The 16,236-nt window shown below is 33.9% G+C and overlaps 4 protein-coding genes across 4 annotated transcripts in view; 3 read left to right on the top strand and 1 right to left on the bottom strand.

The window, feature by feature from the left end:
* LOC21386798 (serine/arginine-rich splicing factor SR34A) overlaps positions 1 to 1,927 on the top strand; it is a 2,881-nt gene extending 954 nt beyond the window's left edge. Inside the window, exons 5-13 of the mRNA XM_024167566.1 lie at positions 1 to 56; positions 185 to 231; positions 323 to 380; positions 708 to 757; positions 847 to 903; positions 1,017 to 1,096; positions 1,179 to 1,250; positions 1,349 to 1,385; positions 1,501 to 1,927. The exon at positions 1 to 56 is cut by the window's left edge and continues 33 nt beyond it. Coding sequence (XP_024023334.1) covers positions 1 to 56; positions 185 to 231; positions 323 to 380; positions 708 to 757; positions 847 to 903; positions 1,017 to 1,096; positions 1,179 to 1,250; positions 1,349 to 1,385; positions 1,501 to 1,521 — 478 coding nt within the window. The 3' untranslated portion in view covers positions 1,522 to 1,927. The remainder of the gene's footprint in view (positions 57 to 184; positions 232 to 322; positions 381 to 707; positions 758 to 846; positions 904 to 1,016; positions 1,097 to 1,178; positions 1,251 to 1,348; positions 1,386 to 1,500) is intronic.
* A 1,713-nt stretch (positions 1,928 to 3,640) lies between these two features.
* LOC21386797 (60S acidic ribosomal protein P1) lies at positions 3,641 to 5,227 on the top strand. Its single transcript, XM_010101130.2, has 3 exons — positions 3,641 to 3,845; positions 4,056 to 4,268; positions 5,003 to 5,227. The coding sequence occupies exons 1-3, from the start codon at positions 3,777 to 3,779 to the stop codon at positions 5,054 to 5,056; spliced, it is 336 nt and encodes a 111-aa protein (XP_010099432.1). The 5' UTR covers positions 3,641 to 3,776; the 3' UTR covers positions 5,057 to 5,227.
* A 1,412-nt stretch (positions 5,228 to 6,639) lies between these two features.
* LOC21386796 lies at positions 6,640 to 7,246 on the top strand. Its single transcript, XM_010101129.2, has one exon. The coding sequence runs from the start codon at positions 6,824 to 6,826 to the stop codon at positions 7,091 to 7,093; it is 270 nt and encodes an 89-aa protein (XP_010099431.1). The 5' UTR covers positions 6,640 to 6,823; the 3' UTR covers positions 7,094 to 7,246.
* A 5,758-nt stretch (positions 7,247 to 13,004) lies between these two features.
* On the bottom strand, positions 13,005 to 15,575 carry LOC21386794. The gene is made up of 6 exons (XM_010101127.2): positions 15,218 to 15,575; positions 14,387 to 14,549; positions 14,099 to 14,275; positions 13,932 to 14,015; positions 13,761 to 13,842; positions 13,005 to 13,655 (listed from the first exon to the last, which is right to left on the bottom strand). Exons 1-6 carry the CDS (start codon positions 15,481 to 15,483, stop codon positions 13,213 to 13,215), a joined length of 1,215 nt encoding a protein of 404 aa, XP_010099429.2. The 5' UTR covers positions 15,484 to 15,575; the 3' UTR covers positions 13,005 to 13,212.
* Between the last annotated feature and the right edge of the window lie 661 nt (positions 15,576 to 16,236).

The following is a 16,236-nucleotide window of genomic DNA, read 5'->3' as shown; positions in this document are numbered from 1 at the left end:
CGGTGGTGGTGGTGGTGGGGGCCGGTTTGGCGTCTCACGCCATTCTGAATATCGAGGTACATCTCTTTTGAAGCCTGGTCGCTGCAAGAGGCGAATATGTTTGACCATATTATGCTCTCTAAGTCAAATTAAGTTTCATTCAGTATTCTGCGTGGTTTTGATCTTTATGTGCATTTGGTTGCAGTTATTGTGCGAGGACTCCCTTCTTCAGCTTCCTGGCAAGATTTGAAGGTATGATAATTTTCATTTTAAACGTCACAAAATTCTTGCTATTTTATATTTGCGGTATGTGTGGGTACTATCGTTGGTCTTGTGGCTTCAGGATCATATGCGTAAAGCTGGTGATGTATGTTTTGCTGAGGTTTCTCGTGACAGTGAGGGTATGTTCTTATATTATGTGGCAATAGCATGAATTTGACTGATTTCATCTATTCCTGCACAATTTATTTAAAGCTAGGAGCCTAGGAAACCATAATTTTTATTTCCTATTTTATTGGTGAGGTGAATTCTTGTTAGACTTGACCTGCTTTACGTAATTTTAGACCATGGTTATATTTTTCATTGTCAGAAGTTCTTTTGGACTAATTTGAATAGTCTAAATTTGACTTGTATTTATTCTCTCTTAGTCAAATGCTATTTTACTATGTGAAATGAAATGTATTGTTTTTATTAATGCTTACCATCTGGAATTGCTCTTATTATTTCAGGGACTTTCGGCCTTGTTGATTACACTAATTATGATGACATGAAATATGCTGTAAGTAACTGGAACACGGCTTTTCAATGTAATTCTTCCCCAATTTTCCATATAGACTGGTGTTATTTATTATTATTTTCTTCTTTTAGATTCGTAAGCTTGATGATACTGAGTTTAGAAATCCTTGGGCAAGAACTTATATAAGGGTAAGCCTTTTCCCCTAGTCGTATTTTTTTTTTTTTTGGCAAAAATTGTTGGCGCCAATCTTTTTGAGATGTATCCAAACGTTTGTGTTTTTGATGTTCATAAACTGGTGTAGGTGAAGAAGTATGAAAGTAGTCCTTCAAGGAGCCGAAGCAGAAGCCGCAGCAGAAGCCGCAGTCCAAAAAGGAATAGGAGGTAATGATCTACCTTTTCTGTTCCCCTTGTTCTTGACTATTTCTGGTTCTCTTTTAACCCTTTTTTTCTGCTCTTTTTTAAGCAAATCATTGGATCGATCTGTCTCTAGATCAGTCTCAAGATCTAGGTCTGCATCTCCTGCCAAACCTTCCAGGTATCTTTGGCTTCTTCAGCTATTCTCGAGTTTTTCCTTTCTAAAATCTTTGCGTTATTTGTGCTTATGATGTGACTAAATGTTGATTAATATTGTAGGCCACGATCACGATCCAGGTCAACCTCTCCCCGCCCGGTAAGTATTGATTCTAGTTTTGAACAAGGGATTGAACTTTGAAAGTCACGTCATAAACGGCTAAACCAAGAAATCTATGCTTACTATTTTTGCTTCAACTCGATCCCCTTTTCAGGTCCGATCTGGCAGTGGCTGATCCTCTAGGAAGTGAAGGAAAATCTCATAATGGTCTTCTTGGTGGAGTTAGAAGGAAAGAATTATAGATATCGGAGTGATCTGTTTTCTTTCAGATATCGTAGGACAAATCTATTTTTAATTGATTATTGGCTTGTATGGTTTAGACTAAATACCTAGATTTCTATTGGATATGACCATTTAGCTCGTATTAAATTAAGCTAGTATCGGTGAGGCTTGTGACCAAGTTATGTGTCGTAACTTGAAACTCATGTTTTTGGAGCTTGAAGGATTCTGAACTCTTTTTTGGTTAGATAGAAGACTCTTATTTAGTTTTGTTATCTGTTTGTTTTGTACTCGAACTTTTGTTCTACGAGCTCTTATGGGAAGTACTTTTATTTAATCTAAATATATTACATAATTTAGGATATGTTTAGGCTCCGTTTATTTCGTTGATTCGAGTTTAGAATTCGAGTTTTGTTACAGTAAAAAACTCTCAGAAACAGTCACATCTAGCTTTTTTGTTACAGTAAAAAGTTTACATAAAATCACATCTTAACTCGAATTAAAAATTTGAATTAGCGAACTAAACGGGAGTTTATGGATTTAGAACCATGATTTAGAATTATTCTCGGTTTACCTGTGTTTTTTTGTGAGAGAACACTATAGCGAATTACGAATTATGATTCAAATTATGGTAAGAATCTACTAATTAAACGTATGAATCTACCAATTAAACGCACGTCTAGTAGTGATGGTTTCTTGTAATGAGGGAAGAATAAAAACAGTCGTGGGTTGATAGAAGTTTAATGATGAATGAATTACTAGAAATGTCATTATTTATTGGCTACGCTTGCTGTTAGCAGTCCACTGATAGGTTTGGCTCCCTCGTATCGTTTCTAGTGTTTCAAGTCTCAATATATTACTGGGATATGTTCATGGTTTTCCTATCTATCTTCTCGAGGAGTTAAGAAAGATGCTGTAAAAGAAGATAAATCCGTTCTGATGTCTTCAGTAGACTTCTGTGTCGTTTCACTTTTATGTCGTTTTAAGGTATATACCAGTTTTTCGTGGGTTTAAACCTATTGTTTTAATAACTACTGGTTTTGAACCCATATAGACCAAACGGGTCCTTTTCTAGCAGTATCATTGTCATATTTAATTATGTTGTCGTTTTTTGCCTTCCTATTCCTATTGTTTTTACTTTGTTTTTTGAGTTTCCGTCGGTTTATTTTTGTTCCTTATTTACATATGTTGTTGTTTTCCTAGTTCATACCGTTTTCCGTGCTTTAATCCTTTTTTTTTTTTAATCTTTTTATCGTATTTACTTTTGTTGCCGCTTTATGGAATTCCCTGCGTTTTGCTTTTGCTGTTGGTTTGTGTTCCTGTCGTTTTGTTCAATTCATCTATTGTTTCATTGTTGCGGTCGCTTTTTCACTTTTATTGCCGCTCTTCTTTTCCATGTCACTTTTTTTTCGTATTAGTTTCCAATTTCGTTATCAGTTCCATTTTTCCGGTCGTTTGTTGGGGTTCAACTGTTCCTGTCGTTTCTGCATTGCTTTTAAAAAAAAAAAAAATTTATTGTCGTTTTGGGTAATCCCGTCGTTTATATTGATGTGATTTTTGTCGTTCCTGTCTTCTGAACACTTCCCGTCTTTGTTAGTGTTCCTCTCGTTTTCAATTCGTTTTCTTTTTAATTTATAATGTCGTTTCGTCAATTTTACATCGTTTCCTCTACTCGTGTCGTTTTTTAGACGTTTTTAAACTAAATATAATTATATATATATATATCTATGTTACAATGAAAAAAGAAATGTCCACAAGTTTTACAAGTTTTTATATTTACATATAACTATGTAAAATAACCAGAAATGATAATCCTATCCTTAGTTAACTACCTTTTAAAATTAGTTAAAAAATTCAGAACTATCCAGATAAAAAAGGAGTATATTATATTTAAAATTATCTTATATCAGTAACCATCATTATATTGTTGAATTAAAGACAAAGGTAAAAAGTGTGGGCCAGAAAGCCTTTGATTTGGGCTTGCAACATAGGTTTTTCAGGCCTCAAAATCTGGCCCAGATAAACTCCCCGAAATTAGTTCAGATCTTCGGCCGTCCCTAATCATCCGATAAAAAAACCCTAGCCTTCTCAGACCTATATATACAATCTCTATATTTAGCCCTAAAACCCCTTCGTAGTTCGTACCATTTCTAGGGCTTCGACGCTTCTGCTCTCAATATCTGGGATTGTTCAGATTACTATTTCAATACAATGTCTACCAGTGAGCTTGCCTGCACTTACGCCGCTTTGATTCTCCACGACGATGGCATCCCCATCACCGTAAGTCTCTCTTCCTTTTTTCCTTTCGATTGAACTTCTTTTTCTTGAATCTTCTCTCGGATCCGAAACTTCTTGTTTGATTGATTTTAGTTTGTTACCAGATCTTGCTTTCCGTGATTTCTCGATTTTGCATTTTGTAATTGGAATTGATTGGAATCCATTTTTGTTGTCGATTTTTTTTTTTTTTTTTTGTAAAAATAAAATGTTTAGGCCGATAAGATTGCGACTGTTGTGAAATCTGCGAAGTTGTCAGTGGAATCATACTGGCCGAGCCTTTTCGCCAAGCTTGCGGAGAAGAGGAACCTTGATGACCTCATTCTGAACGCTGGATCTGGTGGATGTGCAGCTCCGGCCGCCGTTCCCTCCCATTCCAGTGGTGCAGGCGCTGCCGCCCCTGCCGCCGCCGCGGTCGAGGAGAAGAAGGTACATATAACACATTACTAGTCGTTTGTCATTTTGGGGTTTACTTTCCATAATTGAGTGGCAGTAACTGAAGCTGATGAAGGGAGTAATTTATGAGATGTCTAATAGTTGTAGACATGGAATTTAAGATTCAACAATTTGCTTATTATAATTGTACAATAGTAGGGTTGTTAAGTTATTTATGAAATTGTTTATACCAAGTAACGTTATAAACGAGTTTACTTCTATTTGATAAAATGCAGCTTTGCTCTGATTTGATAAATAACTTATCTTTGTTTCTCCATGTTGATTTTGGTTTTTGGCTTTCGGCTTCCACGAGTTTTGGATTTTGGTGGCACCTTTAGCGTTTTGACTTGAACATAAATGTATGCATGCTTTCCTGTACACATTTATAATGTTTGTTTTTCTAATGCAATTATTTTAAGAATTATAAATATTGCGGCCAATGGTTTTTCAACTGTTGGAAGTTACAATGCAAATTGTGGTTTTATAATTTGTGTGCTTTAGATTTAACAGGTGAATTTATAATTGGTCAGAAAGTAATAGTCATAATCTCTTTGATGAGTCTTCTAGCAATAATAATAATAACTTGACGACTTTAACTGTTTGATTATCTTGAGAAATGTTGGACCTCTTAACAAATAATGCCATTCAGATCCTACTTAGATTCTATCTAGTTGGGAGTTTATTAATGGTTTTCTTACGCCTTTTATCTTTCTGATATGTATGTGCAGGAAGAGCCTAAGGAAGAGAGTGATGATGATATGGGATTCAGTTTGTTCGATTAATCGGTTCATCAGAGTACTGTTCCTTTGATTTTTAGCAAATTAGGATAGTCGAGAATCTTTTTAATTTTTTGTTTCACATTTTTGAGAAATTTCTTTTTGATTTTTGTCTTTTTGACAGTTTGACATAACTCTCGTTCAATGCAATATCCAAACTTTTCTGCTTTGATGTGACATTGCCATTTTTCATTACTATATCGACTCTTCTGAGATTCATTCAAGCTGGATTCACTTATCTGATTCTTACTATTGAATCAATTCCATGAATATTGGTCTTCCATGGACATGGTCGCCAAATTTTAAGGAGCTGATGGTGAAATTTTTTTATGTTTGGATTCGAATTAACGAAACAAGCTGAGGCCTTAATTTTGTTTTACTCGTAATTCCATGAATGTTGGTCTTCTATGAACACGGTTCCACCAAATTCACGATTCATGCATTGACCTAAAGGATGATTCATGCATCTTCCCACTATAAAATCTCCACCTCCAAAATATATACCGACTGGTCTGGTAAATTACGTATAATTCTGAGACTTAATCTATAGGATTTATAATTTAATTATGAGTTAAATCCAAAAATTTAACCATGCAAATAATCCAGGTAATCCAGGTTTTATCGACTTTCAACAATTTACAAACATCCCCAAACCATTTATTTATTCATTTTAAATCCCATCTAGAAAGGGCATTCCCCTCCAGGTCTCGTTCATTTCACCGATTCGAGTTTTCAGTTTTAGGTTTCTAAATTTTCAGAAAATGTCACATCTAACTTTTTCTACTACAGTGAAAAATTCTCTGAAAATGTTACATCTCAACTCGAATTAAAAATTTAAATTCATAAAGTGAACGAGCTCTTAAAAACGCTTGATTGCTTGGTTTGCACTCATTAAGCTCCCTACAATTGAAAAAAAAAAAAAAAAGAAAGAAAAAGAAAAAGAGAAAGAGTGGTTGATATAATTTACGTTTGGAAGAAGAATCCCTCTGGGCTATGGAAAACGGTTCAAATGATGAGAATGGTTGAACTGCCTCCCACGATTCTTCTTTCCACCTTTGAATTCCCCATCGCTTTCTAAATAATAAAAAAATTTGATCAAATCCTTTGGAAACTTCTACAATCTAAGGACTTGGACATATGGCAGCTCAGAAACACTTGTTTTTATAAAAAATAGTATAAAAGGAATATGCGAATTTTGCACCATTATTGATCATGCAAATTACAATGGACAATCCTTCCAACTAATCAGTGAGTTATCCAATCACCATTACCGGCCAAGGACTTGCACTGTCGTCCAAGTGGCAAAGCACGTGGCTTACTGGCTTTTGCGATGGCAACACGTGTCAGTCACAATGGGCGACACGTGTAAGCGTCAAACTATCGGGCTGGGTCCAGCCGTCCAGAAGCTACTAGGAAGAAACACGTCTCGGCCCACTTTCCCATCTCAATGACTCAATCCGGCGACCCTAGACATTTGTGAGGCCGACAATCCACGTTTCTTACTTGGGTCCCACGTCAGACCGATTTCCGACCGTCTTGAAATTGATTTCTCTTTTTTTTAATGAGTTTTAATGACCACTTCCAGCTCTTCACCTTCCAGATTATTCTATTTTCTCATCCCAAATCCCAAATTCCCACCCTTTTAAATTCCTCATCTTCTCTATTTCTCTCATCAACTTCTCCAATTCGCCGCAAAAAAAAAAAAAGCTCTTTCGTTTTCGTAGAATTCAATTTGGATTTCGCGCTCTGTTTAATCAACGTTCATCAATCATAATGGTGATGTCGATGTTCAGCTCGTTCGACGCCGTCTGCGCCGAAATCTCCAATTTCTCTATGCCAAAAGCCTACGGGATTTCCTCGGACTCCGTACACAAGGACAGAAAAGAGAACGGCGACAGCCACAATACCGGCAAGACTTCACCACCGCCGCCGTCAGCGCCGCCGTCGAAAGTCGCGACGGCTCAACGGAAACCGCAGAGAACGCCGAGGTTTGCGCCGGAGTTCGACGGAGTCCATTGTTTCGAGACCATTGTGCCGTACTGATGGATTGTACATAATATCAATTATATATGATACATATATTAATTTATTTATTGTTTTGGATTTTTGGTAATTAATAGGATTATTTGATTCCGTGTTGTCTTTTGTGGTATTAAGGTTGTGGGCATTGTATTTAAGAGTATTTTTTTACTAAAATGTTAAAATTTAGAGTTCATGATTCGTTTTATGATTCGAATCATGTTTTTTAATTTACTATACTATTTTATTTCATAAAAAAATATTATGAACTAAACGGATGAACTACAAAATACTACAAAATACTACGAACTAAACGGATGAATTAAACGGAACTCATAAAAAATACTACGAACTAAACAGATAAACTAAACGTACTCTTAGTATTGACACACTAAAATTTATGTAATACATGTTATTAAAAGAATCGATAAATACCTTGATACGAAACTCTTGGGGCAACGGTTGAGGGTCTAATTGCTCTCTCAATTTAAAAGTCTTGATAAGAGAACTGGTCACGAGAATTGGTTTGTAGAATCCCATCGCAGCAGTATATACAACATAACAAATCCAATATTTTTTTATTTATTGTTTTGGATTTTTGGTAATTAATAGGATTATTTGATTCCGTGTTGTCTTTTGTGGTATTAAGGTTGTGGGCATTGTATTTAAGAGTATTTTTTTACTAAAATGTTAAAATTTAGAGCTTATGATTTGTTTTATGATTCGAATCATGTTTCTTAATTCACTATATTATTTTATTTCATAAAAAAATATTACGAACTAAACAGATGAACTAAACGGACTCATACAAAATACTACGAACTAAACGGATGAATTAAACGGACTCATAAAAAATACTACGAACTAAACGGATGAATTAAATGGACTCTTAGTATTGACACACTAAAATGTATTACTATTAAAAGAATCGATAAATACCTAGATACGAAACTCTTGGGGCAACGGTTGAGGGTCTAATTGCTCTCTCAATTTAAAAGTCTTGATAAGAGAACTGGTTACGAGAATTGGTTTGTAGAATCCCATCGCAGCAGTATATACAACATAACAAATACAATATTTTGACGTAAATAAATAAACAACTATATTCAAACTACAAGGCTGCATTAGGAGGCAGTAACTTTGGGTAAGTCAAACGATTTTCAAGCACCATTCTCTAACATGAATTAAATATTAAAATTAAAGTATATTATTGACAACTTTATTAATGTGAATTAGTTAATATAATAGATACTCACTTTATTTATTGATTAGTTTGAGGCTCATGAAGATTTTTAAATGGAAGAATGAAATAGATAGCATATTTACTGTAAATAATTGATGTGAATAATATAGTTTTAAATTATTTAAAGTAAATAGTAATAAATTTAGTAAAAAAAACATTTACAAGTTATAAATAAAAAATCTCTTTACAAGTCATAAATAAAAAATCTCTTTACAAGTCATAAATAAAAAATCTCTTTACAAGTCATAAATAAAAAATTTACGTGATAAAAAATTACTATTTACTTTAAATATTTAAAAATGTTATTTACTTCGTAAAAGTGCTATTTACTACCATTTGTGTTAATATTTCTGTTAATAGAAGCCTAATAGGGCCACCAACACAAATAAGCTCATTAGACTGTGCAACACTTCAATATAAGTGCTCGTGGGACTATTTGTTTAAGGGCATTTGGTGGTGTGTGTGAGCATAAGTGTGGAGAAGCTATTTAAAATAGAAAGTTAAGGGTTGTTCTTTTGTAATGAAACTCAGAAAAAATTTGAACTCGAATTATAATTTTATTTAAATTCATGTTCATTTAACAAATTTGAGTTTGAACTCGAATTTGGGATTAAAGTCGAGTTCAAATTTTTTTTTTAATTCGAGTTCATAAACTCAAACTCAAGTTAATGAACATTATTTTTTCTATTCTTAAAAATGTCAGAACTTTTTTGTTTTAATTCTGATTGAGATGATTTTTTTTCTATGCATTCACAACGAAAAAATGAATAAAACCCCACCCATATACCATATTAAAATTTTTCATCACCATTGAGTTTTTATTAAAATACTATTTAAATACAAATTTAAGTTTTGACTCACCCAAACACAAACTCAAAAAGATTATCAATTCAAATCATAACTCAAATGTGCACATCCAAACACAAACTCAAGTTACAACTTCAACTCAAGTTATAACTCAAACTCAACTCAAGATCATAACTCAAGTCATCCTAACTCAAAAATGTAAAAAAAACAACTCCTTAATCACTTTCAAGCTTTTCTATTGCGAGTTTTGGTAGCTCGATAGTCACGCTAATACTTTTGAACATATCGTCAGGATAAAGATAATTAGTTACTAAAGTACTTAATTTGTCAAAATCGAGTATTTTTCGTTCTTCCGCAACATATGTTGCTTATTTCATGAAGGACAACGATTTTGTTGTCGTTTGAGTTTTCAAATGACATGTCATAAAATATTTTGTTGGTTGAACCTCTATAAACGACATGTTGTATGATGCTAGAATCCATGTCGTTTGTAAGGAAAACGACAACTAGCTCTTATATGTGTACTACCGCTGACGTTTATATTTCTACCAACAAAATAAAAAAAGCTGTCATTTATACGTTTTAATTATTTTATGGTTTGAGAAAATAGGGGACAATAGAGTTAAGACACATCTTATCAATATCAGCTCTAGATGTGAGCAAAATAACTAACTAACTAAATAAATAAACACATATATATCAACTCTAAATTTTGCTATTTATTTTTTCGGAACTGTTACGGTAGAAACCTATATTTACCTCAATCGTTATATTAATTTTTTAACAGTTTAATCTACGAGTGTTCACGTTAAAAATTTAAATACTAGACACATAATTACTTATAATCATAGATCATATTGTTAAAAAGTTAATCCAATGATTATAATAACAATATCTATTGGTAGATAAAAATACAGTGCATGCCATAAGTTTTGCTCCTCTTTGTGAATAAGATTTTGTGATTATTGAATGTGTGGGATTAATTATTCTTACGGGATTAAACTGCCCTTGAATTTTAAGTAAAAAGATTATTATCATTCATGCCCTTGAATTTTACACCTATTTTTAATTTGTTTAAGTTCCCACTTTAGTATTCCAAATTTTGAATAAATTTGAACTAGAGCATCAAAAATTCACTCTCATAATTAAGATTTAGATAGTCTTACTAAACTAAACCTTCTAATTATGGAGTTAATTTTGAAGAGACAAAGATCAACTCAGCCATATATTCTTGGGCCTGAATTTCTTATTGGGATATTTTTTTAGCACTAAAAACTCGAAATATATCAGGAACAAAAACCCTTTTTTTTTTTTTTTTTTTTTTTTTTTTTTTTTTTTTTAATTCTAACGTAAGATTATTCTAGCCATTGAAGTAATTACCAACAAAACAATAATAGCCAGTGTATTTGTAACTATAATTGTTATTCATGATAGTTGTTAACATGGAAATAACATAAATTTGTTAGTACTTTATAAACTTAATCCATTTCCTACTTCCTAGTGCATGTCAACCCATTAATATTCTTTTTCGATTACGCACTATTGTGTAATTGCAAGTCCAAGTTCTTCTTACTTTCCAACCAAAAAGGAAGAAAATAAAAAAAAAATTAAAAAAACTTCAAGTTCTTATCAAATAAAAATAAGGGCTTGTTCTTTTAGAGTTTAACTTGAGTATAATTCTTGAGTTGAATTTGAGTTTTAACTTGAATTGAACTTGTAACTTGAGTTTGTGTTTGGTTGTGTACATTTGAGTTATGGTTTGAGATAAGAATCTTTTTGAGTTTGTGTTTGAGTGAGTCAAAACTTGAATTTGTATTTAGATAGTATTTTAATAAAAACTCAATGCTGATGAAAAATTTTAATAGGGTATATGGGTCGGGTTTTATTCGTCTTTTCGTTGTCAACGCATAGAAAAAAAAATCATCTCAATCCAAATTAAAACGAAAAAGTTATAGCATTTTTAAGAATAGAAAAAATACTGTTCATTAATCTGAGTTCGAGTTTCTAAACTCGAGTTAAAGGGGAAACTTGAACTTGAGTTTTAGTCATAAACTCGAGTTTGAACTCGAGTTTAAACTCGAATTTAAACTTAAAAGAACATGAACTCGAATAAAGTTATAACTCAAGTTGCATTTTTTTGAGTTTTTCACTCAAAAGAACAAGCCCTAAATAACTCAATACCTAAAGCACTATTCTTTAGCATTATCAATATGATTAGGCTTAGGCCACTACAAATTTAAGGGCATGTTCTTTTGTCCATAAAACTCAAAAAAAGACAACTTAAGTTTCAACTTTATTTAAGTTTACGTTCTTTTAAGTTTTAATTTTATTTAATTTTACTCAACTTTATTCAAATTCTAACTTCAACTCAAGTTATAACTCAAATTCAACTCAAAAATTACACTCAAATTATACTCCAAAAGAATAACCCTAGTTGCTTGTAAGTTATATACATTTAGCGTGAGAGTCCCAAAAGATATAGTAAAACATGTGCGTGTGGTAAACGCACTCCCAAATGACGTGGCCTAGTTTTGTTCTACAAATCAAGATACTTTTGAAAAAATTGGATACACATTATTAGATAGCGTTATCCTTTTCTTTCCAATGTAGGATATATTGCAATATCAATACACTCCAATGGATATTTTTTTTTTCCCTTTTTCTATTCATAAAAAGTAAATAATCAAGCGAATTATATATAAAAGTAACTAGGAATGTTATATATAGATATAGATATTCTTTACTTTCCTTGACCATCAAGACAGGTCATATTCCATTGCTTTACTTTATCTCTTGTCTCTTTCTTTCTATATTTAAAGCAATAAGTCATTCGAGAGGATAAGTATTAAGTACTAATTTCTCTCTCAGAAGAAATCAGATAATTAAGCTGATCTTCAAGGCTGCAATGGCTGCGGGTACGGTATGCGTGGCACTGCCTGTTGTGGCTGCTGTCGTTGGTCTCTATTTGTGTGACAGAAACCATTCCAAATCCAAGGTAAGAAAATGGATAATACTAGTCTAGCAGCATGATCTTGATGGCAGATCTTTTCTTAGTTTTGATGAAGTGTCTTTGTAATGGTTTTTAATATGTTAAAGGAATTCGGAGGCGGGATTCGAGCTTCTTTCGAAGAAGTTATGGCGAAGGCAAAGGTGGAGGTCAAGACTAGTCAGATGCCGAAGTTGGCGCCGCAGTTTGATGGTTTGGACTGCTTTGAAACCTTTGTGGTTCGCCGGTAGTTCAATCAATTATAGGTGATCTTCCTGGTTTAGCATGATGAAGATCCTGCAAAACCGGAGAATTTATCATGGTGTTTGTGTCCTTACGACAGGACATATATACAAGATAAATTATTGAAGGAAAGAAAGCTTATAATCTCCTATGTGAAAAACTCCAGCATTTTTAATCAAATATGGTTTCTTTCGCCATATAGTCATCCTCTACTTTCCTGCAAAAAGTATTTGTCGGCAGAAGCTAGCATTGTATATAGATATATGGCCAGTTATTATGTTCTCATGAATCTTATTTATGTTCAAAGTACACGAAGGATTTATACTTTTCGGTTGTTGCGCATTCATGACAAGGACTCAAATCCTACAGTTTCGTGTAATGTATGGCTTTATTTCCTTAGAGCCTTTGGTCTTTGTAGAAGAGCTTTCCGTCAAAGCCATAAATTCTAGGCCTTTTCACACTATTCCTTTTTAAAAGATACAGGACTACAAGAAAAAATGGAGTATGATGCCAAGTAAGTTGATTGGAATACGATTTCCATGTAATGAATTGCTGCTCGTGACTGTTTTACTAGAAAAATTGGAATATGAACTCAAACCAGAAGGAAAATCAGATGGATGAATCTGGACTAACAAAAGCATTGAAGATATAAAAAAAGGGAGATTGATTGAAATCCTGTAAGAAGTTGTTGATTGAAATCCTCTAAGTAGTTGAGAATTTGGTAGATGTAAAATCCTAAAGAAAAATTCTGATTTGAGTATATACAACCATACGCACTCATACTCTGCACGTAACAGATTCACATGTTAATCAAACGAAACCAGTTTCACATGTTCTCTCTACATAGTTTTTTCCATATCATTATCACAATCTCTTGCCCACATTTGCAAGCCTTCTGGCCACACCAAATATAACTGCCTTGGTCAAGAGCCCTTGATCAAGAGTACAAGCCAGGATAATTGCTCCACTCACAATTAAGACTTTTGGTATGTTCCTTCTCCGCGGTTTTTCAGACGCCTTTTCCACTTGTGTCTCTAACGAATTGTCGGTAATGTCACCCAAGGATCTCATGTAGTGTGGATTTATTTTGGTGTTGATACTGGCCATAAAAGCCGGCCGAGAAAGTGGAGCTCCTGATGCTCTCTCTTTCTGGTACGCCCTCAAACCAGGCTCAATCTTCTTGACAGTGCCCCACATCCCTTTCCTGACTCCAAGCTTTGCGATTTCCCATGGAATTCCCATGTCTTCATGATGAAAGAGTAGCACTTCGCAGGCGCTCAGTTGCCCATCACCGCTTGTAGATTCCACTGTTCACATTCAACATAAGCTATCTTAATACAAAGCCAAGATTCAGCTTCAAATTGGAGCAAAATGAGAAAGTCGGATCGATGAAATGAAGTGGCACAATTTACCTGCTCGGACACACCAACTCGAGTAGTACAGATCAACTCGTCTTGGTTTATCGTGCCTCGGGATTGAAGGACATGGCACTCCCTTAAGGGCAAAGAGAGACAACATCAGATTGGAATTAAGTTTCAGTCCCAATTAAGCGACTTTGGAATACAAAATTCCTATCCTCGTACCTTTGTTATGCAGTAATACGACCTTCCTGATTCCCATATCCGACGACCTATTATGTATTCTCTGTCTTTGCAGAAAAATGGAAACTGCATGGACCAAGAAGATGCGAAAGTAAGTGTATGCAATCAAGGCTGAAGAGTTGAAAAACATGTATAATACAAAGTATTACCTTCCTTATCCACTGAACAACCATTGTTCCTGTGGTTGGACATTCACTTATAGTTTCCGAATATGCAAGCATGTCGTCCCACTTTGATCGAAAATGGTCATCCCAGAAAAAATCCCTAACTATTTCAGGCATGGCATTCTCAAAGATAGTGCTGCTACGATATTGAGGAGGACCAGTCTATGACAAAAAGAGAGCAATAAAACAAATTCACGCGCAAACAAAATAAACTTTAGTTTTAAGTTAAAGCTATATCATCTGTAAGTCATTTAGTTTGTTTTGAAAGATTACCTTGGGATCTCTTCGCCATCCTTTGTAGCGCATAGTTGGCGTGGAACGGTCCATCATTTCTATCCATGTAGGACCTCCATCTTTCATCTCCACAAGCAGGCAAAGATGTTCCAAATCCTCCTCAGTCACAACACTCGAATTCCCTTCATCAATATGCAATGTGCTACACAAGCACAATCAAACAATCAGAACTCCGAAACTTCATCACCCTAAAACTCCTAAACACATCCATCTAAATTTAGGCCCCGTTCATTTCACCGTTTCGTTTCCTACAGTAAAAAGCTCTCAGAAACAGTCACGTCTAACTTTTTTACTACAGTAAAAAACTCTCACATAAAGTCACATCTAAACTCGAATCAGCGAACTAAACATGCCCTTAGTTTTGCCCACAGAGTATTTATATTATAAATAAATGCAAATGCAAGCAGACAATAGGCACACAGTTACAAAATTGCAATCACAGGAATTTAAACTCAAAACTTACTATTATACCATGTTAGTTACCATTCTTCCTAAAAGCTTAAGCTATTTATGAGGGTATTTATATTCTAATAATATTTAAATACACGAAACCGCCTTAGCGGAATCTAGATAACAAGAAAAAAAGGGTCTCAAATGAGAATTGTAATAAACAGTTCAAGAACTCTATGTCAACAATTTTGGTAGGTGTCAACAAGGCAATAAAACTTACTAAGCAACGAGTTCAAACTATTCTAAGCCAGAAACATCGTATGAAAACAAAGAAATACGTAGTTCTACCAAAAAAAAAAAAAAAACCAAAGAAATACATAGTTGCATCACAACAAATAAGTTTCATGGAATTTTTAGTACCTGTAATTATTAAAACCGGAAGGCTTATCCGTTGGTGTGGAAGATAAAGATAAGTTCTTCTTGTCCAAGGATTTTGAAGGAGAAGAAGAAAAGTCCAAATTATTGTCGTTTCCAAAGCTTGCCCATTTGGGTTTCCACGCCCATCCAACCATAACTCCGACAATAAACGCAACCCAAATAGGAACCAAAAACATAATCATTCCTGTACAAACTCCCACCATTGTGGGTCTTTCTAATACTCTCTGAAAAGCCTCAACAAAAACCATTTATATCTTCCAAAAAAAAAAAACTAATTGGATAACAACATAATTGCCAAAATTTAGATAGTACGTAGGAAGCCTAGTATACAAACTCCAATGGAAAATCACATTCAGATGATGAGGAGAAAAAAAAAAAAAAAAAAAAAGAGCACAGAAATGAATAGTGGTTAAATGGATTGAAGAAGAAGGTAGAAAAATGGTTTAAAATTCATGTAACGGCGTCGTTTTTGTGGAAGAGGAAGAGATTTTTCCGTTTGGAAAGAATCAAAGAATATGAAAAGGGAATAAAAAGGATTGGAGGAGGATAAATGAGGATTAGATTCGCGCGTATTTGTCGTAGATTTAATTAGCTTAAAAAGCAAAAAAAAAAAAAAAAAAAAAAGACAATAACTAATAAAAGAAACAGCAAGTACGTTTAAGTACTACGTGGACGATTTTAAGAGGATGGGAAATATGTTCCTGGGGTTTTTGTGGTCGTCGAGGTTTCTTGATTTTCACGTTTTTTTTTTTTTTTCTTATTCTTGCTTTTTACGTCATCTAAAAACTGGGGGGTTCTCTTTTTTGGCAACGTTCATTTTAAAGCAAGGATTTATCTTCTTATTCCAAAAAATTTTTAAAGAAAGGAAATACAGGATTTATCTTTTTTTTTTTGTTTTTTGCTTGAAAATAGAAGAATGATATTACGAGTCTTGCGTTATCCCTCTTTGCCAATGGCTCCATGCCATTAAAAATGGCAAAATTTTCGAATTCCGGTACTTG

The sequence above is a fragment of the Morus notabilis genome, unplaced genomic scaffold (genome assembly GCF_000414095.1).
Source record: "Morus notabilis unplaced genomic scaffold, ASM41409v2 Scaffold556, whole genome shotgun sequence".
NCBI classification, from domain to species: Eukaryota; Viridiplantae; Streptophyta; class Magnoliopsida; order Rosales; family Moraceae; genus Morus; species Morus notabilis.
The sequence above is the reverse complement of the archived record's forward strand: the minus strand, read 5'-3'. Positions and strand labels throughout refer to the sequence as shown.